At 50.5% G+C, this 22,591-nt stretch overlaps 10 protein-coding genes across 10 annotated transcripts; 7 read left to right on the top strand and 3 right to left on the bottom strand.

Moving 5' to 3' along the window:
• Positions 1 to 123: 123 nt before the first annotated feature.
• Positions 124 to 956, bottom strand: BDZ99DRAFT_514004 (uncharacterized protein; the record flags this gene model as incomplete). The annotated part of the gene is made up of 3 exons (XM_033724772.1): positions 124 to 483; positions 507 to 707; positions 762 to 956. The coding sequence occupies 3 exons, from the start codon at positions 954 to 956 to the stop codon at positions 124 to 126; spliced, it is 756 nt and encodes a 251-aa protein (XP_033584751.1).
• Positions 957 to 1,086: 130 nt separating this feature from the next.
• On the top strand, positions 1,087 to 3,572 carry BDZ99DRAFT_484520 (uncharacterized protein; the record flags this gene model as incomplete). The annotated part of the gene is made up of 6 exons (XM_033722648.1): positions 1,087 to 1,117; positions 1,240 to 1,278; positions 2,662 to 2,875; positions 2,914 to 3,037; positions 3,099 to 3,226; positions 3,344 to 3,572. The coding sequence occupies 6 exons, from the start codon at positions 1,087 to 1,089 to the stop codon at positions 3,570 to 3,572; spliced, it is 765 nt and encodes a 254-aa protein (XP_033584750.1).
• A 4,025-nt stretch (positions 3,573 to 7,597) lies between these two features.
• BDZ99DRAFT_531015 (uncharacterized protein) lies at positions 7,598 to 8,886 on the bottom strand. The gene is made up of 2 exons (XM_033726426.1): positions 8,809 to 8,886; positions 7,598 to 8,753 (listed from the first exon to the last, which is right to left on the bottom strand). Exon 2 carries the CDS (start codon positions 8,699 to 8,701, stop codon positions 7,898 to 7,900), a length of 804 nt encoding a protein of 267 aa, XP_033584749.1. The 5' UTR covers positions 8,702 to 8,753; positions 8,809 to 8,886; the 3' UTR covers positions 7,598 to 7,897.
• A 590-nt stretch (positions 8,887 to 9,476) lies between these two features.
• BDZ99DRAFT_457492 (NAD(P)-binding protein) lies at positions 9,477 to 11,179 on the top strand. The gene is made up of 6 exons (XM_033718692.1): positions 9,477 to 9,930; positions 10,013 to 10,164; positions 10,239 to 10,315; positions 10,365 to 10,517; positions 10,573 to 10,663; positions 10,711 to 11,179. Exons 1-6 carry the CDS (start codon positions 9,763 to 9,765, stop codon positions 10,943 to 10,945), a joined length of 876 nt encoding a protein of 291 aa, XP_033584748.1. The 5' UTR covers positions 9,477 to 9,762; the 3' UTR covers positions 10,946 to 11,179.
• Positions 11,180 to 12,841: 1,662 nt separating this feature from the next.
• BDZ99DRAFT_374207 (uncharacterized protein) lies at positions 12,842 to 13,945 on the top strand (the record flags this gene model as incomplete). Its single annotated transcript, XM_033714913.1, has 1 exon — positions 12,842 to 13,945. The coding sequence occupies one exon, from the start codon at positions 12,842 to 12,844 to the stop codon at positions 13,943 to 13,945; it is 1,104 nt and encodes a 367-aa protein (XP_033584747.1).
• Positions 13,946 to 15,091: 1,146 nt separating this feature from the next.
• Positions 15,092 to 16,105, top strand: BDZ99DRAFT_505354 (family 11 xylanase in complex with inhibitor; the record flags this gene model as incomplete). The annotated part of the gene is made up of 2 exons (XM_033724101.1): positions 15,092 to 15,141; positions 15,206 to 16,105. 2 exons carry the CDS (start codon positions 15,092 to 15,094, stop codon positions 15,762 to 15,764), a joined length of 609 nt encoding a protein of 202 aa, XP_033584746.1. The 3' UTR covers positions 15,765 to 16,105.
• On the top strand, positions 15,993 to 17,289 carry BDZ99DRAFT_530989 (alpha/beta-hydrolase; the record flags this gene model as incomplete). Its single annotated transcript, XM_033726425.1, has 2 exons — positions 15,993 to 16,011; positions 16,457 to 17,289. 2 exons carry the CDS (start codon positions 15,993 to 15,995, stop codon positions 17,287 to 17,289), a joined length of 852 nt encoding a protein of 283 aa, XP_033584745.1.
• Positions 17,290 to 18,797: 1,508 nt separating this feature from the next.
• Positions 18,798 to 19,081, top strand: BDZ99DRAFT_457490 (uncharacterized protein). The gene has a single exon (XM_033718691.1). The coding sequence runs from the start codon at positions 18,895 to 18,897 to the stop codon at positions 19,048 to 19,050; it is 156 nt and encodes a 51-aa protein (XP_033584744.1). The 5' UTR covers positions 18,798 to 18,894; the 3' UTR covers positions 19,051 to 19,081.
• Positions 19,082 to 20,253: 1,172 nt separating this feature from the next.
• On the bottom strand, positions 20,254 to 20,559 carry BDZ99DRAFT_374168 (uncharacterized protein; the record flags this gene model as incomplete). The annotated part of the gene is made up of 1 exon (XM_033714910.1): positions 20,254 to 20,559. A coding segment is annotated over one exon (306 nt), but the record flags the coding sequence as incomplete, so codon positions are not given.
• Positions 20,560 to 21,473: 914 nt separating this feature from the next.
• Positions 21,474 to 21,800, top strand: BDZ99DRAFT_513997 (uncharacterized protein; the record flags this gene model as incomplete). Its single annotated transcript, XM_033724771.1, has 2 exons — positions 21,474 to 21,722; positions 21,777 to 21,800. The coding sequence occupies 2 exons, from the start codon at positions 21,474 to 21,476 to the stop codon at positions 21,798 to 21,800; spliced, it is 273 nt and encodes a 90-aa protein (XP_033584742.1).
• Between the last annotated feature and the right edge of the window lie 791 nt (positions 21,801 to 22,591).

Raw genomic sequence — 22,591 nt, 5'->3', positions numbered from 1 at the left:
CGCACGTGATAACGGGTTGAAGGACCTCACACGGTTGCCAGCAATGTGACTTCAACTTGGCGGCATTTTATACCTCAAAGCCGGATTAGATGTGAAGACGATTTTTCATTGCAAAGTTGTAGTTCAGAACGATGAACCAGCGCGAATACGAGCCCACTCACGCCTTCCATGTTTTTGCTCGTTTCTGAAATCAACGGTACAGTCTCTAGCCACGCGCAGCTCGTGACTGGAGACCACCATAGCCCCATCACTCTCTCTTAGATGCGTCTTGAGCTCTTCCTCTGAAAAGTCTTGCACCTTTGTCCCCAACTCTTCTCGGATCGCATACGAGAGATCCATGACGGACCGAAGCAGGCCTAGTCGACGGCCAGCCTTGTACATGCGGCTTTTCCGAGCGGCATCTATCCACGTCCCGGCTAATATGGTGCTCCAGACGTAGTTGTGGGTGGATATCATGGACAAGAATATGTAGGAGAAGCCCCACTAGTATGAGTTCCCAGACTGACATGAGCCGTGCTCGCGCAAGTATTTCCAGGTGTATACGTTGCCTTGTATCCGACACCCTCGAAGCTGAACGGCTTATTGTCGTCAGTGGCCAGGTACCCGTAGCACCAGGCAATAGTCAGGGAAGGTGGGGCGAGGTATTTAATGATGCCGTCAATTGTGATATTCGTTTCGATGTCCGAGGGGCTGTTCGATTTTATGTTCTACATTTTGTCGTCTACGCAGAAAACAATTAGTGTCAAGTTCGCGTAGCGGACTGGAGCCAACTTACAGCTTCCGAAGTCATACACCAAATCCTCGTCATCTTCCGATAGCAACAACGGTTTAGCATACCCGAGGCGAGTTGCATCGTTGACGATGACCTCGACTTGACCTCGACTTGCTTGTATTTGCTGAACTGTTGGACTGATCCGTTCTTGATTCTGGATGAGCTTCCGTCGTGTTCTTCTCATATTGGCCTCGCGAGTCTTCGAGACCGCGCAGAACCTCTAATGACGCCGCCCATGGTGGAGGGCGAAGTCGTCGGTTAGTATTTCGGAGATCAGTGTCGGCAGGATGGAATTACTGAGGGTGAAATCCATCATGTATGCCCGGGTGTCACTGGTGTTTGGGAGTCGTGTCGCAGGGTTCGAAACATCGCGATGCTGCGCCTTGCTTGGCAGGACCGCCACCAACCCTTGGAACACCATTCATCCATCATTCCACCATCGACAACTGCTATTTTCCATCTCCAAGATCCTGCACTTTCTTCTTTCGTGCCTGTCACATACCAGCGTACATACGCACAAGCTGTCAAAAGAGAATTGAAAATACCATCTTCTCTACATTCCTACTAAGGTAGCCGGTTGGTACTCGGCCCCTCACCGGTTCTTCGAAATTCGCTTCGCGCGGGCAGAGGAGGGCATCGGCATAAATTGGGTACTCTTGTACCAACCACCACTTGGCGAATCTGGTGCTCAGCTTGGAGCATGTGTTGATATTTCTTGGGGTCGAGAAAGCTGCTCTCGAGCTCTATATGGTTATTCTGCGATCGATAGATGCTAACTTCTAGAAATGGAGCCTCGACCTCTCGAGGGAAATGGCCCTGCCATGCAATAAAGACAAAACGAAGTCGTGTTTCACCACCTATGTCAATGATATCAAGCCATTCTCGGGGTTATGACTGAAAAAAAGTATTTCATGTCCTCGATTTCCAGCACACAGCCGCTTTCGCCGAATATTTCTCTTCGAATCCTCAATCCCAACTCATTGCTCTGGCCCCCTCCCTACCAGTCGCATTGCATCAACCTTCAAAAGATAAATTAATCAGGACTGATCGCAAAGGACAAGGTATAGATCAGTCGAGGAAGCGATCGTACGTCCATGCAAATCGATCGCTGGTCTTAAGGAAAATTCGTTCAAGAATTAGTCAGAAAACATAAGGTTGAGCTTACTACCGAGCTCCTGCGATATTCTACAAGCGGAGAAAAATATTTCAGCGATCAAGTACCCTCGAGACCGTGTGAGAACGATAAGGCAGAGGCGCGAATTGACGTTGATATTAAGGTCCAACGTAATTTACACGTGACTAGCATCATTTTCGCGAGTTCCAGGTCTAGTCACTCATTAAGAAGCTTTTGAACCACAAGGTCAAACTTCTATGACAGAAATGCTTTGGATCCATGAGATTTAATCTAACCTAGTACACTAGGTATTGAACTATCTGGAACCAGGAACACGGCATTCGGACCGCAACACCTACTTCCCCACACTCTTAAGCTGCCTCCGGATCTATAGCCCCAAACGAGTCGCCTAAGATAAATTAGATTCGTGTCATCTTAACTTTTAGTTGTCCCTCTACCAATTCTACCGAAAGCCAGCCCTTCTACCCGAATTGAGTTTTCTACTCTGCTCCGGATCCTAATTCGCGCAATTGAATCCCAATCTTTCGTCGAACCAGGGGAAATCAATGGCTCTGACTATTGTCTACTGCCGATTAATGAACGACCCACTTATAGCGAAGAGAGAAACCCCTTGGAAGCTCCTGACGTCTTCATAAAGACGGCGAAACGTCCACCCGTCGACAAACCGCATCTACGCGAAGGCTTTCGTTGTCCCAGAATGCGTCACCTCTTTCTTTTTGCTAGGGCTGACTCCGTCGGCACTGAACTACACTAGCAAAGCGTGCTGTCGGCGCTATCAGCTGCCCCATCGTCTTCGACGGCCGCGTACCCGTCGGCACCGCCGCCACGTTTTTTGACACCTCGAGCACGCTTTTCAACGCCGACTATGTCAAGGGCGCCAACCTGAAATGGTCTCAGATGCTACAGTTTCCGAATGTATCCGGGTTTCGCTTTGATGGAAACGAGTACGAGGCTATCGAAGTCACGTTGTCGGATGCTAGTGTCTTAACAATCAGAACGGATTTAGAAGAGTGGGATTGCAGTTCGCGTCCGACTCATCGACGGGGCCGGGCACGAGTGACGTCAAGACATTGCATTTGAGCGTCAAGCAGGATGCAGAGAGGCCGTTGAATTTGACGCATGACTATCTGGTATGGTGCTGTTCTGAATTCAACTTTTGGGAAGAAAGAGTTGACGCTGACGGGTTTTAAGAATGTCTGGCACGAAACAGCCGACTACTCAGCCGATCATTTCATGCTCGAAACCGACACTATCATCGGAAGCTCTGGCAGCGACAAGGCGAGCTGGAAGATCTTGAACCGGAGCAATCAGATTCTCTGGTCTGCGCCAATCGACAACACTAAATGGCAGGACTTTGCTGTAACGCTAGATTACGACAAGAAATAAGGATCTGGCCACAGATGAACTTCTTTATATAGGCTAATTTTGAGTTCAAGTACAGTTAAAGTCTACAATTCCGCCGGCACCGCCGCTCTCACTGCTGCCACGGGTGCGCTTTCGGCTAATATCTCCGGGAACTGGCAATTCCAGATCGGGCTATTGAAGAAACCCACCGGGACTAGCGATGTTGTTGATAGTGGGTATCAAGAGAGTAACTTGAACGAAGGACATAGTTACGGTAGGCTCTTTGTGGAGGATAGTGCCCATGGCTGTGTAACAACGTAAGTTTCGATATAGGGGGAAAGAATCCTTAGAGGTGGCACCGCCCCTCAGATTGGGTGCATGAGCGCTTCTTCTTGACCAGCTCAAGCTACCGTAGGAGGTCCTCCCACCCCTCAACAGCATTGTCAGCCCGCCGGCGGAGGTGGCCTCATTCAGCTGTGGTACTCTGTTAGTTATTTCAAGCAGATCCAAACGATTATCGCAACGTCGCTCACGTGCTATATCCGTCGCCTGACTTCTATGTCTTGGCGGTAGGTATAAAACTTCTCCTCACTAGATATTCTTTCTCTAAGATAGTCGTTTTGATTTTATCGGCACATCGGGACTTGAACAGGAAAATAGGTAGCAGTGGTTCAAACTGGACTTCATTGGCTCGTCATGGGTGTGTAGGCTGTACTCGAAACGTCTGGATTGCCTCCGCAATAGTGTTTACAGCAATGCAAATAGTAAGCGTTGTTTTACAAATGGAGGGGGCGCCATTTCTCCGTTTTTGATGCTGCTTCTAGTCATTCTCGACCAATTCCGCTAATCACCTCGTTCTCCCAGGTCAGAAATCCACATCGTATGTTTTGTAGCTTGTTCATCATCGCCGCCTTGCAGTATCGTTTCGTCGCAACGACGAAAAGATGGCCGTCATCAACCCGGGCTCAGGCCCTCAATGTCTCCGAAGAACCATGTCCATCGATCGAGATTGGAGCTGGCTCGATCCCAACAACTCAAATACCATTCGGCTTTCTTTGGAACGATTTGATCTCCACTCACACTACATTTGGCGTAGTATTACTCCAGTTTGCAATTACCAAGGCCAACATGTGCCCGCAGTTGCTGCAAGTTTGCGGTCCCACTCCATGGTTCTGCAAGCTCTTCGATTTTGCTCCTGTCCCGTCTCCCTGCAAGACCATGAGAGAAGCAGACTTGAACATCGGGGCGAAAGATTTTATACCCTCCGCCAAGGACGTGTCACGCGGGTCCCGTGATCTAGCGCTCCATCTCTTGACGGCAGATAGACAGCGGCAGGCACGTGAAGCTCAAGACGAGGAGTGGAAGGACGTATTTAGGTATGAAAACTCTTTTTTTTACCACGGAAACGGGGTATTTCCATGAGTGGGCCGATAGCGTCTGCCAGAACATGCAAAAAGACAACCTCAACAGCACGATGTTCCGGGATCAGCAAAGCCCTTCTTGTTCCGCAATCGTGTGTTGTTTTCAACAATTGAAGAGCACGGCGTCAATGGAGACGTTGGTCGCTGATCGAATGTCATCTTTTCAACTTCCTGGCGTTTGAAAATATCGCTGACGAGAGGTGCGGAGCAATCCTTTCAAGTAGCAATGCTGACCATCATACTCATCGTTCGCGCTCTGTTTCTCTATCGAAGGGAAGAGATGATCATCAACCTCACTCAATGACCACCGCAGACCGCCGAAGCGTCCAGCACGAATCGGCCCCATGATATCGGATCTTCTTCCATTTTGATCCTCCTCCACAGTCCATGAGCCCAAGACGATGCTCAAGTTAATCTGAACCTACTCTCACCGCAACATACATAGTAAGTCGTAATTAAGACATTGCTTGCTTCCACCACCGTGTCCTCCCAAGAAACCTATGGGGAAAGCGAATACAATGCGGGGGTGGAAAGATTATATACCCTCTCCTGTCTCGGCACATATGTCTCGGCAATTTGCTTTGGCTCAGATTTTAACCCCTCTTGCTAGATTCTGATAGCACGCTGAAGCACCCTGAATAACGGCGTCTTTTGTCGAGAAGAGGCGTTTGACCTCCTCGCTCAATTCGCACTTTCTAGACTTGTTTATCTCATTTATACCTCGAGTAATACATCGAATACGCAGACCTCCGTTCAGGCACTGTATCACGTAGACCTCGTGATCTAGCACCTCCGCACCAACCCGAGCTAAGGGAAAGCACGTGAAGCACGTGAGGTAGTAATCTCCCAAGTATAAGATCTCACCCTCGTCCCCAGATACCCGTCCTCTCATCAGCGGAGGAGGTGTTCGGAGTGCGCGAAAAAAAAGAGAAGAATCGGCTCAATGGGAAGATTGCGGGTAAAATCCATTGCAATTTTTGCCCATGTCCCAGAGTCCTTATCAAGATCGACGATTCGCCAGCCATCATGTGGCAAAACTCTCGGTCTTGGTCCTTGCATGGAGCAGCTGGGGAGAGATAGTTTGGCGCCGATGTCCGCGCGTGCGCCTCATCCCCTAGCCCTCCTGATGATGCCCGCCTCTTTTCGCTTCGGATGTTCTCTCTTACGTTACCATCTCATACATCTTCCCCAGCACCTAACAAAGCTCCTCCTCATCACCGTCCCATCAAACTTGCGGCGGGCCCACCACTCCAGCGAGCCCACTCCATGACATCTTTATCGGCCTTAATCTTGATCCCCACACCACCTCCATCAAAGATCTGTCAATGGCGTTTCAATGCCTCTCCCTCCGACCAGCACCAACATGCTAATCTTCTCTGGGCCGCTTTTTACTCCCTCACTGTCTCCTTGCGAGACCATGAAGAAAGAGAGACTCAGCGGGTCGAGGGGAAGATTTTATATCAGAGGAAGAGGGGGTGTCACGTGCGTCACATGCGTATCAGGGTGTTCACGCCTCGGCGCGTTGGAGACTGGGAGATGCATGGGTGGATGAGAGAGCGGTGAGGGAGAGCACGTGAGACGCGTGACACTAGGGCCCGAGCGTGAGGAGGGGGTATAAAATCTTCTCTCGCTGTCGGAGACGTCGTTTCTTTTTTCACGGAGGAGGAGGGGGATTGGGGTTGCAACATAATTCTATTGCAACGACCATGGAGGAGGCAGCGGGCGTACCAATTCCCGGACCGCTCGATGTCCTGGATCAACGCGAGAGACAATATCTTTTCATGGAGTGTGGTCCGAACAAAATCGGACCGACGGGGACTGCCATGAGGTCAACCTCGAATTCCGAGAGATTTCATGTTGGTGGAGCAAACCCATTTCCTTTTCCTCTCATGGAGTAGTCGTGTAGGAAGTGCAGAAGCAAGGGGGCAATGTGGTCAACACTGAATTTGCCGAGTTGCTATGTCGGTGCAGCACCTTCGAAGAAGAAGAGCCTAATGGCGGAGGGAGATTGGTTTGGCCGTCGTCTTACGACTCATTCAATGATCGGCGTCTTTCGGCTGAGATGGTGATGGGAGAGATAGCGGAATAAGGATGCGAAATGGAAGTTGGACGTAGTGATACTGAGGAGTGGTTGCGAAAAGAGGATGAAGAGCAGCATCACGTCACGGAGGAGCCGACTCTCAAATCCATTCGAAGATTGTGCCAGCTTTGTTGAACACTCCCTCCACCGTTGCAAAGCCTGAACTGTGTTGACACAGGGCGCAATCCCACGACGCAACATATGGCTTCGGAACTGCGTATTTTGATTCCTCCAATCAGAGATCCATCGTCTCTCATGTAGCGGTCTTTCACAACTCTCCATCGCGAGCAAAGTGTAGCATTTTTTCCTAGAAAATCCCAGGCCTCCAACCATACTGGGAGGAAGATTATCGGAGAGAAGACTTTATAGTGGAATGGACTGGTTGCACGTGATGTGCACGTGAATCTGGGAACAGGAGATACTGCGCCTTTGCCAAGGACTGGGCACACTCGCTTACTACTGTTTGAGGTCCTTCATCGCATTGTGTATGTTCTATTATACTGTAAATTTCTTCAAACTTAAATCAAAGAAGTTCCATAAGCTTACAGGCAGCCTACTTGGCGGCTGTTTGAGGTGCTTCGGCACATGATCGTAAATTTGGAAGAGGATGCAAAAGACAGCGCGGTCAAAGTTGTGTGCTAGAACTGTATAGGGTGTGGGATTTGACAAGTGCAAAAAGGGAGAGTTGGATCTAGTCTATTCCCGTCGAAACGAAGTCTCGACCGAAGAGGGAGACGACACGCTGGCATCAGTCAGCTTGAAGCTTCGCTACTCCTAGAAAGACACTCTAACACAGACCATGTCTTCTATTCCCGTCAAACCACTCTCTAATCCTCCTTAAACTCCTCCACAAGCCTAATACTATCATGATCCAACATGGCCGCCAAATACCTCTCCGTCATCGCGTCTACTCGCGCCTTACTCTGCATCATCGGCGCCGTCATCGCCCACACAAACCCATGCACATGCTGCTTCTGGTAATCAAACCACACATCCTCAACCGAGAACTTTGGCCCGCCGCTCTTATGCAGCGCATCTAAGTACTCCTGCACCAGCTCCCTCTCATGCTTGCGCCTATCCTCCACCGTCAGCGCCCCACCGATAAAATACAACAAATCATCAATCGCGCTACCAATCGACGGCGCCTAGAAATCAATCAACCCGAGCTGGCCTTCAGGCGAGATATACGTGTTCCCAAGATGCCCGTCGCCGTGCGTCATGCATCTGAACTTCGGGTTCTCAGTCCGCCACATCTTGAGGAACGCGGCGTACATGCGCTCGCGGTCTAAAATCTCCTCTGGGACCCCCGCGGGGCGGAAGTCGGTGTAGAATTGCGCTTGCCAGTACTCTGGGCTGAATAGGCTCGCCGCGATAGTCTTGAGGATGTTGCCGTCGCCGATCCAGGGGTAGTCCGCGGATGTCTTGCCCCATGTCAGCGCGTGGAGACCGGCGAGCTGTTCAAGACCGCCTGTGACAAGCTCGGGTGTCCATGGCTCAGTGATCTCGCCGAACTTGTAGTTTGCGGCGTCCAAGTCCTCAAAAATGACGATGCCTTGACCGTTGACGGTGTCCGTACTGGCGTGTAGAGCGCGCGGGACGAGGAAGTTACGCGCGTGCAGTTCAGGGGCGATGTAGGCGAAGAATTCGGCTTCGCGATGGTAGGCGGAATCAAGTCCTAAGGCGCGCATGTTGGCGTCGAAACCACCTTTGACGCAGATGCTGCTCGGGAGCTTCAGGTTCCCTGCGGCAGCTTGGTCTGCGTAGGTTACGTTGAAGAGGTATTTTGTGGCTGTTCCAGCCATCGTTTTCGAGACCTCAGCCTTGGTTATCTTGACGCCTAGGGCTTCGGAAAGCCATTCCGGCGTGATTTCGTCGACATCTAGGGGCAGAGCCTTGTCGACGTTGAGGGTGATTACTGCAGGAGGGAGGGGGGAAGTAGATTTGGCCATGATTGAATGCTTGCGCTTTAATATGGTCGAACGGTGAAAATGCGGGGATGTACTATCTATTGTTAGCTAATTCGGCCTACTGGAGGTAGGGGTCCGGGAAACTAAGCTATGTCAAGCTCTAGCTTCAATTTCCGGGGAAGCATAAAATCGGTCCGGGGGTCGAACCTTAATGTCGAAAGCAAAAATGGTCTATGAGAATGGAAATGACAGGAACGAAAAGGGCTTCGTCAGCCATTTTAAGGGAAAGCAGCAGGCCCGAAAGTAAGGACATGCTTAACCACACTAAGAACATTGCGCCGGCGGCCCAGATAATTTATCGGTTTGTTGGTTTCCAAGGCTCTGGGCGAGCCGGGTGCAGCCCTGGCGGCGATCTATGAGGACGCGAACTGTTTAACGGGCGGCAGCATCGAGGCAGCCCGGTCCCGCATCCTGGAGGTGGTCAAGTGTGGCGATGCTTCTGGTCCCGTGTCCCGGACGAGAATAGAAATGATATTCTCGATGAAATTGTTGAATTCATGAGAGGATCGAAATAATCTCAACGTGATGGATGCGAGTTATGGAACATAGTGTGAAACTATAGCAACGTGCCCTGTGTCAGGGGAAGTCCAACACATCGATTCTTACCGTCGGTTCGGGGTAGGCTGTGGATGTCTGTAGGCGTCCCTGGGACAACGTTGTAGCGAGGTGGATCGTACGATCGAAGAGGCTAGATGAGCCGGTATGGGTTCGGAACGGGGTCCGTCATCGCGAAGTCCATTGTCAGTCGAAAACTTTTAAAACGAGGCAATTTGCATGAAGAAAAGAGGAGGAGCAAGTGTTTCATCTGTTGTCGTTGAGAGAAGCTTATGTGAGCAGCTGTCAGGTCCAATGAACCGAGCTACTTTCACCACCACCGAGGCATCTTTCCTCTTCCCCCAAAGGCCCCGCTCTCCGCTGCGAGTCGTTATGACCAAGCCGATGGGGACAAAACCATCAACGCCCCGAAGAACGATGATCCTCTATCTCATTTATTTAATATTTTGAACTCTCTCTTCCGTTCCATTCCCCAATACACCTGCATCATGACTTCCGAGGCCAATCTCTCCGTCCCGAAGCTCTTTGACTTCAGCAACCATGTAGCTCTCGTGACTGGCGGTGCGACTGGCCTGGGTGAGATGGCTGCACAGGGTTTCGTCCAGAACGGTGCCAGGGTAATAATCGCGAGTAGAAAGCGATCGGAACTTGAAAAAGTAGGTCATTGTATTTCATTCAGCATGCGTTTTCTATCCTTTCTCTTCCATGCCAAGGCCTGCTCCACTCACTATATGTTAGACTGCCACCAGGTTGAACGCCCTAGGCCCCGGAAAATGTAATATTGTCGTCGCAGATCTCAAGGACAAAGCCGGTTGCGATGCGCTTGTTGCCGAAGTAAAGAACATAACGGACCGGATAACTGTTCTCATGAACAACTCCGGAGCTTCATGGTATGCTATTCATTGCCCCTCGAATCATGAAATCTCTCATTATCAGAATCACGTGATCTGACTGGCATATCTAGGGGAGCACCATACCACGACTTCCCCGAAGGCGGTTGGGACAAAGTCTACGCTTTGAACGTCAAGGCCATGTTCTATAGTATGCACTTATACTTGAATTGCTTTGATCTTTATTGACGCTCCTTTAGCTACCGTCGGCCTAGAACCGCTGCTCCTGAAAGGCGCAACAGCCGACAACCCATCCCGCGTCATCAACATTGCCTCTATGGCTGGCATTTCGACCGTTGATGTCACGTCCGCGGGAGGCGGAGTTGCTGCGCCCGGGAACGGGACTTACAGCTGTATATATTTCTCGTTCTCGGAACCGATAGTCACGTTACTTACATGAGAAACTAGATGGTCCATCTAAAGCGGCATGCATTCATCTCTCGAAAATTACGGCTTCGAAATTAATGCCGCAGCACATTACTGTCAACTGCGTGTGCCCGTAAGTCGCGGACCATCCATCATCAGAAGCGAGTCTGATAGTCACAGCGGCGTCTTCCCATCCCGAATGACTGATTTCGGACTCAAGAACCATGCCGAAAACCTTCTTGTCGGACAGCCTTCCGGCCGATGGGGCAAGCCGGAGGACTTTGCTGGCCTCATTCTCTTCTTGAGTAGTGCGGGTGGTGCCCACATGACCGGTGGTGTGTTTGAGATCGATGGCGGAGCAACGCTGTCGAATTGGGGTGCCGTGCGGCATAGGCCAAGAGAGACGAAGATTTAAAATAGTGCGGTGTGATGGAGGAGAATCTTTACTCGTAATGCCTCAGCATTACCTCATCCACGTGATCCTCATGCTTCAGGATGTGCACACAGGCTTGCCACCGTCTGAGGTGCTCCAGCTTTCTGTCAAGTGTATTGTGGACCAACGCGTTTAAGTAGACTATGAAACTTCTATGGGCCTAGTCATAGCATCGTGGAGAATGTGAGTAGGACGTCCGTTCAGGGCGGAGACGAGGGAGATGCCAAGACCCTTACGAAGTAGTCGGCCCGATGTCAGGTCTCGTTTCCAGCCCGTCGCGTCCTGGCGTCTCCTTCACAAAACACCAAGTCTCCATCTCGTAGGCTCGAGAATCGTAGTCGTGAGTGCTGACCTACTCGATGTTGCCTCAAGAGCCTCAATACAGGGAAAGAAGCTATAGGAGCTCCGATGGAACGGCAATAGACAAGCTGCGACCCTCGCCGTTCCCGCAGTCTCCCCATCCTTCATAGCCACGGTAAGTTCACTCTGATCCCTCATCGATGTTTCTATTCTCATTTTGGCAGTAATAATTTAGGCATACCATTGTTTCCCCTCATATTAGTAGACGTACGACACAGCGATCGCCCAGTTGCACTGCCACCGAATTCTACTCAAACTCCCTCTGCACAGTTCGCTGTACGAACTATTACTCTGCCTCCGTCTCTCACAAGCTTTCTGGAAGCTTCACTAGATCCATACCAAATTTCGGCGGTGCTAAAAATCTGGGGATGAAATATGGCCAAGGGGAAAGGCTATACACGTTGATTAGGGTTAGCATTCGAGGATTACGGCTGGCCCAGAGCGCAACTACAGCGGCTGGGAATGCTCTTGCCTCTAGCCGTAAGGAAACATGCGAATACTAGGTCAAAAGTCTGGGCACACGGATTTGTCAAGAAGCAGTCTAATTTGCACCGCTTGAAACTTAACATCGGGCCTAGGGTTTTAAAATTCTGTAGGGGTACCCCAAGCAGTTGTAAACGCGTGTGCAAGCGGTAAACGCGTGTGCATAGACTTGTGGCCTGTCACCGTACAGTCGAGATTGAATCAGCCACATGTTGAAAACAAGCCAATTATTGAGCTTTGCGTGCTAAGTGGGGTCTAAAATCGAACGAATAGAAGTTGCGTTAAACCCATAATAGATATAATGGCAGAACTTTTGCTATTGGATCCTACACGTACTTAGAAGCTGGAGCCTAGAAAGGATGAAGTAATACAGCTAACGGGGACGTCAGATATGACGTCGCCCAGGCAGCAAGGGTACCATCTCCCCGAAACGGCTTCAAGTGTGCTTATTCTGTCGACAACTAGCGCCGTTACACCTATATATTGCAGACATTCTCCTCTCCTCCCCGTCGCTCTCATTCTACCATTACTATCAACGTCAAAATGACCCCGAAATTCGACGCCTCAAAGATCCTCCACGCAGACCTTCCGGCGGTAGAACGCGACCTCTCTCAGCTCGCTCTGGAGTTTGCGGTGCTCGGATACCTAGACGTGGCACGCCGCTTGGTGTCTCTACTCAATAGCTGTAGCACGCTCCCTTCCCTGTCCACTGGTGTTGATTTCAAGCTCTTATGGTTCGCGTGGCAAGAAACAGGCGAATGGCCCACGGGTGAGGCCGAAAAGGCCAAGCGAGCGGAGAAGAACCCAAAATCTGGAGACGAAGAACCAGCCCGGAAGTCCCAACGCATTGCAGAGAAGCGAGCCGGGGAAGAATCAAAAGAAATAGATGAAATAATAGAAGAGATGGCCAAAAATAATTCAGAGTCATGGTTCTTCCCGGATGAATCAGAACTTGGGGGCCGATCTAGGGGTGCGGAAATCCCAAATGGTGAAGAGGCAAACGCCATTACAAAGGTGTTGGACGCGGTTGGCAAAATGACCACGTTCGCTGATGAAACCTCTGGGAGTGTTGCTATGGACAAATCCTCGGGACTTGTGCGCGCTCTGGATTTGAGAATCAAACTCGCTGACCAGGGTCACGTGGACGAGGACAAGGTACCGTCGGTAGATGATATTCTGGGCATGATTGCAAGCAGAATGCACGCAAACTCGCAGATTGACTATCTGGCCCAAAGCGCAAGAGCCTGGAAAATATTGAAGGACGGTGCCTTAGCCAAGGCAGTTGGCGTGGATGACAAAAAAGTTCAGCAGTTGGCGGAAGAGGTCGAAAAGACGTTCAAGCTGCGGCTAGAAGGTGGCAGACAGAGAAGGCCAGAACGATCAATGTTAGAACTTCTCCAAGAGCTTGCGCATAACACTGTCCACAACCCTAGCTCCAGAGAGGACTTGATGGCAAGGCAGGACAACAAAGACGAGCCAGACTCTCCTTTCGATGGAAGGGAGCCAGCAACTCCCGAGGAAATTGCGGAGCTAGAGAAACGGCTCAAGATCACTCTTCCAGACGACTACAAAGAGTTTCTACGAATAAGTAACGGCTTCGGAAACACGTGGGGTGGAATCCTCCACAATCCACCTTTGCATCCCACCACAGATGTCGACTGGTTTGGAGATGACGAGGATTACTTCTACGACCTTCCTCTGGATCTCATCGACTCCCAAATCAACTACATGACTCGCGACTATCCCGTCATTGCCGAGATTGCGGACGACTGGCCAACTGTGGGTATGGCGATTGATATTGGGAACGAAGACATCGACAGTATATGGTTGCTCCCTCCCGCAAACGTAGAGAAGCAAAGGGCTGCCTGCTTGGAAATTCTCGACAACGATGTCTACCCAGAGGAACTCAAGAGTAAGGTGCTATCGTCTATTGAGGATTTTGCAGGTAGCCTTGAAAACTTCAAGAACCTGGATTGGTGTTGTTTGACTTGGGCGTCTGGGGGATCTGCACAGATGGACTCGTACTCAAGCTTCAAGGATTACATAGCCACACAGGTGGTGAATTCGGCGGATGAATATTATCCTCACGGCAAGGACGAAAACTACGAGAACATATGCTTTGCGTATAGCTGTCGATGAGTACGTCGTCCTTCCAACAAGATGGTGGAATCACGGGGCTGCAAAGACTATCGGCAATTTTAATTTCTCTGTACTTTTCTCGAAAGTACAGTATTTCGGTCTCACTCATTTCATCTCCATTGCCACTAGAGTCTATCTCTTTGACCCTCAATTGATGTTGTTGGATCCTCGCCGGACCTCCGCCTCCGTTAGTGTCACTGCGGGCATCGATCACCAAGAGCATATTAGCCATAGCTAAATACAAGCTGGTGTACCCGTTCTGCTTTGCCTAAAACCTGGAAGGCGGCTGTGTTTACGCAATGTGGAGGTAAGCTTATTGAGAGAAACATGTCAACTCGTGGTCCGGGAAAGTATCGAAGTCTTTCTGTTTAGAGGGCATGCACACACAAAATCTCCATTGAACGCCAAGGTCACTTAAACTCGTACTACTTTTGGCAACAGAAATTGGTCCGTGGCCGAATTGTCATCACTAAACTCGGTTTTCAAGGAACTTGATGGAAGTATAAAGATGTATCTAGAGCGGAGCTAATGTGGACTCAACGTCGAATCTATGCTCTCGCTTGGTTTCAAAGAGCCGCTGGATGCACTCAAGCAAGACTTTGGGGTAAACCTTCTAATACCGATACTCCAGATATGAGATCGTGGCTACATCAGGAACTTTGGAAGGTTCTCCACGATTTTGCCACTGGCTGCATTGGCTCGCTCCCATATTTTTCGTTTCTGGTCATCAGACAGATTTCAAGGGGTCGAGAGGGGCAGCAATTAAACCGCGTTTCACTACAGGGCTGACCTGGGAAGTCTCCTGACATGGGTCGGTAAACTTATACCCCAGAGATTAAATTGACACCTTTGTCGTTTGGAACATAGACTCTCTTCGATGTACACTTCCGGATTCAAATATCTCCGCGAATGGGGAAACGAAACCGAGCTCAGATCTCGCCCGACTTGCCATGGGTCTTTATATATACCGGCTCTACGACCCTTGCGAATACCTTACTCTGGTTGACGTCAATTACGGTCTGGTCCTGCGATGTCAGTCTAACATCAACTTCAAACTCCTGGTCCTCTAACCCAAGGAAACATAAAAACACCGCAATGTCCCCACGGCAAAAGTCACCCCAAAACATCCAGCACCAACTGTTCATCATGGTCGCCTTCAACTCTCTCCTTTTCTCTCGCTCCTCCCCGCCGCTGCCGTCCTCGCGGCCCCCAGCACCCCCTCGACGGCCACCTCGACAAGCGCCAATCCTACACCTCCAGCTCCACCGGCACCAACAATGGCTACTATTACTCCTTCTGGACCGACGGTGGCGGCACCATAACCTACACCAACGGCGCTGCTAGGCAGTACAGCACCTCGTGGTCCGGCAGCAGCGGCAACTTCGTCGGTGGCAAAGGCTGGAACCCCGGCAGCGCGCGCGCAATCACCTACTCCGGCAGCTGGAGCACCAGCGGCAACGGTTACCTATCCGTGCACGGGTGGACTCGCTCCCCATTGATCGAGTACTACATCCTCGAGAACTTCGGGGACTCTAACCCGTCAAGCGGCTCGACGCACAAGGGGACGGTGACAAGCGACGAGAGCGTGTACGATACCTACACGGCTACGCGGACGAACGCGCCGAGCATCGATGGCACGCAGACGTTTACGCAGTATTGGTCTGTCAGGCAGAGTAAGCGGGTGGGTGGGACGGTGACGACGGCGAATCATTTCAATGCGTGGGCGGCGTTGGGGCTGAATTTGGGGACGCACAATTATCAAATTGTTGCGACGGAGGGGTATCATAGTAGCGGGTTCTCGAGTATTACTGTTTCTTAAGCGTGTATGGCTTCAAGGTTCTTTCGATTTGGGAGGGCTTGCTGCGTCTTTGCTAGGCCTGTATACAGTACTGTGCTTGGAGCCAGATGGTGGATGTTTCCTACCAGCTCAACATCTTCGTAGGGATTTGTGTCGGTGGTTAGTGTTCTCGTGGCCCCGGAAAATACTTCATTCCGTTCATCGATTTATTAACAGAAGACTAGGGGAGACTGGGCTACAAAACCTTGTATGTTGCCGGGGTTCTTTTGTAGGTAGGACAAATTGGAGAAAATTGCTTACATTTCAATTTTCTCCGTCTCACAGCTGCATAGAACACTATGTGGTGAAATCGGATAACGCTCAATTTGTCCTTGAAAATGTTCCACGTCGAGATAAAGAACAATCCTTGATGCATGCTGACGCTCTCCCAGCGTCATGGCTGACAAATTGCTGGTGTGCTGACGCCAGCAATAAGAAACGTAGTTACTACAGCCGGAATTTCTTGCATGACTTATAGCAATCTGTCTATAACGCCATCTTCAAGCTCTAGCCAACATTCCCAGTACCCTCCAATATCTATTCCTGATAAATCGAAACTTCTAACACCATGGCCCCTAACATCCCCTCAAAGATCCACCAACACGTCGCAACCATCCCGGACTCCTCCTCCCCCTTCTCCACCATCCGCATAGGTTACACCGACTATCCCGCAGCCACCACAACCCAAAAAGGCACCATCCTCCTCATCCACGGCTGGCCGCAAACATCCTACCAATTCCGTCACGTGATCTCCCCCCTCACCACCGCGGGCTACCGCCTCGTCATCCCCGACTACCGCGGCGCAGGCCAGTCCTCCAAACCCGCCTCGGGCTACGACAAAATCACCATGGCGACCGACCTCCACACCCTCGTCCGCGAGCACCTCGGGTTCAAGGAAAAGATCCACATCGTGGGCCACGACATCGGCGGCATGATCGCCTACGCCTACGCCACCCGCTTCGCGGACCACGTCGCGAGTGTAGTCTGGGGCGAATGCCCCCTCCCGGGCACCACGCTGTACGACGAGGTGAAAAGAAGCGACGACGTCTTCCACTTCCTCTTCCACCGCGTACTGGACCTCCCCGAAGCGCTCGTCGCGGGCCGCGAGCGAGTGTACATCCGCCACTTCTTTGATAAGCAGAGCTTCAACACGGCGTGGATTACGCAGGGGGCGATGGATGTGTATGCGAGCGCGTTTGAGCAGCCGGGGGCGATGAGGGCGGGGTTTGAGATTTATCGGGCGTTTGAGCGGGATGCGGCGGAGAATCGGGAGTGGTGGGAGCTGGAGGGGAAGTGTGGGGTGCCGGCGTTGGGGCTAGTGGGAGGGGAGTTCTTGTTGAAGGGGCTGGCGGGGGAGATGATGGAGGAGGGGCATGTGGAGGGGGCGTGGAGCGTGAGGGTGGTGGAGGGGAGTGGGCATTATGTGGCAGAGGAGCAGCCGGAGGGGTTTGCGAGGGAGGTTTTGGGGTTTGTGGGGGGAATTGAGTTGGAGAGTTGTAATGGATGAGGAGGCATTTGGGAGTGTTACTCATTGTTATTCGTGCATGCAGCCCGCATCTCGAGGAACGAATGTTGAACATTATCGAGTTTGAAATCCCTTACTCCAACGTTTGTCAGATCGTGAAGTTGATGCCCGACTGCCATAAGGCAGTAATGAAGGCACCGTATGTCAATCATCCTTTAATAATGAATCCCGAGCTTCTAATGCAGTAGCGTTATATCACGACCCTCTGCCTTTCCCATGTCCGCAAACTTCAAAACAGTACCAAGGCCGTTGAAGTGGCCGTCAAAACCTCAGATCCTTCCATCAAGTCCGGCGTTCGGTGAGCCCGCTGTGGATGATGCCGCTTCATGGCTAGGTTGGTTTGGAGATTTGGCCCAACTAGCACAATAGACGTAGGAAGTGGTACCAAGGAGCTTGAGTTGTGACAATCTTGTGCCATTCTTTCCAGGAATCCATGACAATATACACTGCCTCAGTCCAACATATACACCATTATTTGCCTTCCACACGCCCCTCCTCTTCGCCGAAAGTCCAAAGTTGGGCCGTGTGGTTGTAGCATCTTATGAAATAACAAACTGCTGCAGCTTCTCTCGCCGCTTTTTCTCCATCTGCTCGAGTAAAAAAATTCCATGATATACGTGGAGAATCATTGGACTGATCATTCGCATCGAGGACCCTGGCTGAACCCGAACAATGAGCGGTGTAGCTAACTCCGAGATGAATATGACCTTGTCCCAGGCGCGACATTGATGAGGACCCATTCCCAAGCGCCATTCCGAACTGTTCTGGAACAGTTTCTCAAAGCCCGTGACAGTAGGTACCGTCATGATTGCGACTCCCGCTCCATTTCGACTTAAGTAGTTACAAATAGAGATATGAAGGCGAAAGGTATCTTCCTCGAACGATTTCCCGCTCGTGAAACGTTTGAAGCAACGTGTCACGGACTCCCTTTCGAGGGTAGAGATTCCAGTGTCGTGTGATTTTTAAACACCATGCTGAACTCCAGATAGATGTCTTTATCAACACACTAAAGTGGAACAATGCTTTTATGTATGCGATATTGTCTTTGTGCATTTCCGCTTCACTAGTCTGATATGGGAACGTCGTGGATTGAAATATGTTGCAGCGTTTGATGGTACATAACTCACGGCCCCACACCGTCAGTGTATCGCTGCATACTCCGAGACGACTGAGTAAACCTAGGGGCTTTGGGAGACCTATCCCCCATGCTGGAACAAGAAGCTACAGAGGTCGGTAATATTGCCGATAGCAAGAAAGTGTCAATCTCAGCAGACCAGTCTGGAACCCAAGAGGGTGCGCCCGGATGGTTACTTTCGGCTGCTGCGAGTAAAAACCGCAGTGAACCGGTTATGCGAAGCAGATTGACAGTAAGCAGTTTGTAGATCTCGCTCTGCGAAGCGCTGTAATCTGGTCTGGATAGAATACTCGTCGACGATTTCTGAAACACTGCCTGGAGGGCAAAAGCCAAGTCTTTGGGATTGGTCGCTTGTACTCGGGTTGTAACAGCTACAACCTAGGATCAACAACTCATACGGTTCACGGTCACCTACGTACAGACTTGGAGTTGCTGGCATAGTAGCTGCCTACATGCCTAGCCAGTTACAACTTCTACAGAGAGGGGTTGGGGTACGGTGGCCTACCCTGCCTAATGCTGCCTACTGCTGCCTCCAATTAGTGCTTCTGCCTATGCATACAGTCACTTCCTACGTAGTATATAGTTTGGCCTTCGGGCCCCCGAAATAAGACAGAGTTCACATCAATTTTCAACCTGAGTCTTGTCGAGTGCAGAGTACTTGCCTCAGGTCGCCGGTAACCATGTATCGCCATATGGGAAGTGTTCGATATGTCCTGAAATGAACAAATGGGGTGTTGAAGTTTAGTATATATTCAAAGAAAGGAACAAGCAGACGAAACCGCTCAAAGACAACCATATTGGACTTGCCAATCTAGGATCTATTCCGAGGGATACCGGGGACAAGGTTAAACAAGAAAAGGCAACAGTAAATAGTAAAATGGCCGATATTTGTACAAGCTTGACTCGGCGCTTTATTTGTGAACGAAATTCCGGTATTTTAGCAATGTGCTCAAGTCCGGCGACCGAGTAGCTGGGCTAGTGAGATCTGGTGTGTGTAGGTGGAAGGTGTCTCGACTTAGAACAGTGTTCTGCCAATTCTGCACCGCCGGGTTTGTCTCTAGGGCCGGATCTTTCCTAGTCACAGCAGGCTGGATGGAATGAAGGAAAAGTATGCTGAACGCAAAGGGAGACCACGCCAGTTGAGCGTCACCACATACCAGGATGGGATTAGAGGCAAGAAAGATTTCTTGGTATGTCCAAATTCTCTTGGTCCAATGTGTGTCCAACAGTTGCACCAAATTTTCCCATGCGACGTATTTTACCCTGGAAAAGCCTAGGAATCGCGCGTTGCGCGCCAGCCGCGCCAGGAGTGGAGCTTTCGGGGACCTGTGACGGGCTTTGTGTCCAGAGCTATTAGCCATCATCGCCAAAAGGAAACTTTGAGTACCTAGTGACTCAGGTTGAAATTGATGTGAACTCTGATTTCTATAGACGTCTAGCTAGTTGTATATATACTAGGGGAAGGAAGGGGGGCCACCCCCTGGGTGGCGCGCTAGTAAGTTCAGCTGAACACTGCACAGCTGAGTTTTCAGCTGGGCTCTCCACAGCTGAGATCTCAGCTGTGTTCTCTACAGCTGATGTTCGGAGTAGCTTTCTAGCATATGAGTTGTTGATCCTAGGTTGTAGTGCTGCAACCTGAGTTAGTGAGCTTACTTGATCTACGAAAAGAACGAGGATGCCTCCAAGGACTCCAATGCGCTGTAAGCAAACAACAAATGGCAGCCCATAGCCAAAGCCTTCTCACCACGTTTACCCCCTCATACGCTAAGAAGTACTCTACATATCCAGCGGTGGATAGATAATCCATCGTTCTATCTGTAGACGCGTCTCCTTCTCCAAGCCAACATAGACCTCGTGGGCACCAGAATAGATATCCCCCATGAGCGGTACCTGCTGTTCTTTCTCCCTGTCGTCCTTTGATTGATGCAAATCGCGTCGATCCAGATAGTGATTGCACCAGCTTTCCGTCTTAGATGGACTAGAGGTGAGTGGCAATTTTTGGTAATTGGGAGGACGATATCGTCGCAGATGATGGTGTATGGCTCGTCCGCCGTTGTGCCCCAGACGTATGACAACGCAGAAAATGTCGGTTGCTGCTCCAGGTCTGCCAAAACCAAATTGCCTCGAATGGGCCCCTTATCCTAGAAGTCTATTGGCGCATGAACGTTGAGAAGCCTGATCAATTTCGAGCCTTGGGGAATGGACAAGACATTGTATGGAAAGGATGCCTTTCCAGTATCTGCTGCCGTGATGGAAAATGCCATTCTAATGGATTGAGATTGATGCGAGAGGAGCAAGGAAAGAGAGAAAGGAAAAACAGGGAGGGCCGTGTCTCAGCCTTGCATGCGAACATTGCACAAAGAACTTCGATTGGTGTGGGTATTCTGTGCGTCCTCAGGCATGATGTGAGATGATTTTCCGCAGGTCACTGATTGGATGCCTCGGAGCTACGAATTGTTGCTTTTTGCTGCTCTGTCCTTTCACCGGACAAGGCTGTGGCCCGTGAGTGAAGGACAGGCTCGGAGATGCATCACGCATATGTGAGGCTGGCATGTTTCAGGCATCCTTCGTCAAAATATCCCTATATGTATTTTCCCTTGTGGTCGAGAATCAAAGACCTAGCTAGGTAGGTAGGGCTTCGATGCACCGCCCCGGCGCCACATTATCTAAACCCCACCTTAATTTCCAGCCACATGGCATATAGGTATATCGTCTCATTGCTAATTACGCCCGCCCAAGCCTTGCGGTATTCAACCTCGGATAGACAGGTGCGTAAGGATGCCATAGTGTCATCATCATGCCGATCTTTTGGCCTTTAGTCCCCTAACCTCGCCATCAATTTTTTAAATCTTCACAACAAGACCTTAATATGCCAGGGGAGCGGCTCCCTTAAAGGCACCAATTCATTTCCACGGCTTCGTACTGTCCGCACCTATCCAACAGCACTCCCACCATACTTTATAACAAACCTGAGCTTCAAGAGCTTGCACGCTCCGGTTCAAGCTACACTGTGGATAATACGCACTCCACCATGTCCGGCTCCGACTTCACGACCCTTGTGGACCGCCCTACGAACGACTCACACTCCATTAGGTTCCGCTCTAAGCCCACTAAGCCCTCCCTCCTTGCCGCACCTACCGAAATTCGCCAAAAAATTCTCTTAAATCTCTTCAACATTGCCAGAATTGACCACAAAGGCGATATCAGCTGGGTGCCACCGGAACTGGAAGATATTTGCCGGCTACTCAAGGAAGACATAGAGGTGCTTGAAAGGCTCTGGGTGCCTCCGAAGATACAGTCTTTCGTCTGAGTTCACCTGCTGAGATGAGACAAGTCCCTGCTGCCATCGTCCGGCTGAGAGATAAACTGGCTCGGAGGAATCAAGAGTGGGGGTACTTCAATGAAGTAGAAATGGATATTTTCCACCCCCTTGCGCTCGAGGAAGGCAGGAAGAATCCAAAATATCGAAATCACCCAAACACCTTCTTGGAACGCACAACAAGCCGCTGCAAGCTATGGGCCAGGTTGTTATATTCCATCCAAGAACGAACGAGGACACAGTCATTCAGGACCAAGAAACAACAAATCGACGAACTCTTCTATACGGGAGAAGCATGGCAGTATCCATTGGCCTTTCTCTATCTGGCCTTGAACCTGGATGGTACTTCACTCGTCAAGATCGACATTGCACGTCTCAATCCGGCCACCGGTTTCCACGATGGAAAAGGTGATCGGTGTCGGTGGTGTCTGTACGCGATCGGCTGTGTTCAACAGGCAGTTGCCACGGTCCACCACCATGTTCCTCGACTTGTCAAGAACGGTAGATTGGGTTACGATGTTACAGCTTTTCCTCTCGGCGCGGTCAAGGAACAGGACAGGACTTGGCCGAGAGCCCAAACTAGGTCGGTGGTCACCGTCTGCTCTTTCCCGAAGAAACTTGAAGAAGGACGGAGTTTTCGAGTAATAAGTTGGATTGCGCAATATGTCTCGGGCCTCAGATCTCTCAACGCAATAACGCTTTGGAGACCAAGAGTACGAGCTTCGCGTTCTCTTAGTCTACCAAAATCTAATAGGAAACACCGTTGAACAATTCCTATTATCCCGAATTGTATTCGCTCTGCTTAAACCCACTAAGATCTGATATCGTAC

The sequence above is a fragment of the Mytilinidion resinicola genome (genome assembly GCF_010093595.1).
Source record: "Mytilinidion resinicola strain CBS 304.34 unplaced genomic scaffold BDZ99scaffold_1, whole genome shotgun sequence".
NCBI lineage: Eukaryota > Fungi > Ascomycota > Dothideomycetes > Mytilinidiales > Mytilinidiaceae > Mytilinidion > Mytilinidion resinicola.
Note: the sequence above shows the minus strand (reverse complement) of the source record. Positions and strands in the feature narration are given on the sequence as shown.

Bases quoted from the DNA above. Each gene is read 5' to 3' on its own strand.
- BDZ99DRAFT_531015 (XM_033726426.1), bottom strand. From the start codon at position 8,701: ATGGCCAAATCTACTTCCCCCCTCCCTCCTGCAGTAATCACCCTCAAC.
- BDZ99DRAFT_457492 (XM_033718692.1), top strand. From the start codon at position 9,763: ATGACTTCCGAGGCCAATCTCTCCGTCCCGAAGCTCTTTGACTTCAGC. The intron at 10,165-10,238 runs GTATGCTATTCA...TGGCATATCTAG, and splicing joins AACAACTCCGGAGCTTCATG to GGGAGCACCATACCACGACT. The intron at 10,518-10,572 runs GTATATATTTCT...ATGAGAAACTAG, and splicing joins CGGGAACGGGACTTACAGCT to ATGGTCCATCTAAAGCGGCA.
- BDZ99DRAFT_457490 (XM_033718691.1), top strand. From the start codon at position 18,895: ATGCCTAGCCAGTTACAACTTCTACAGAGAGGGGTTGGGGTACGGTGG.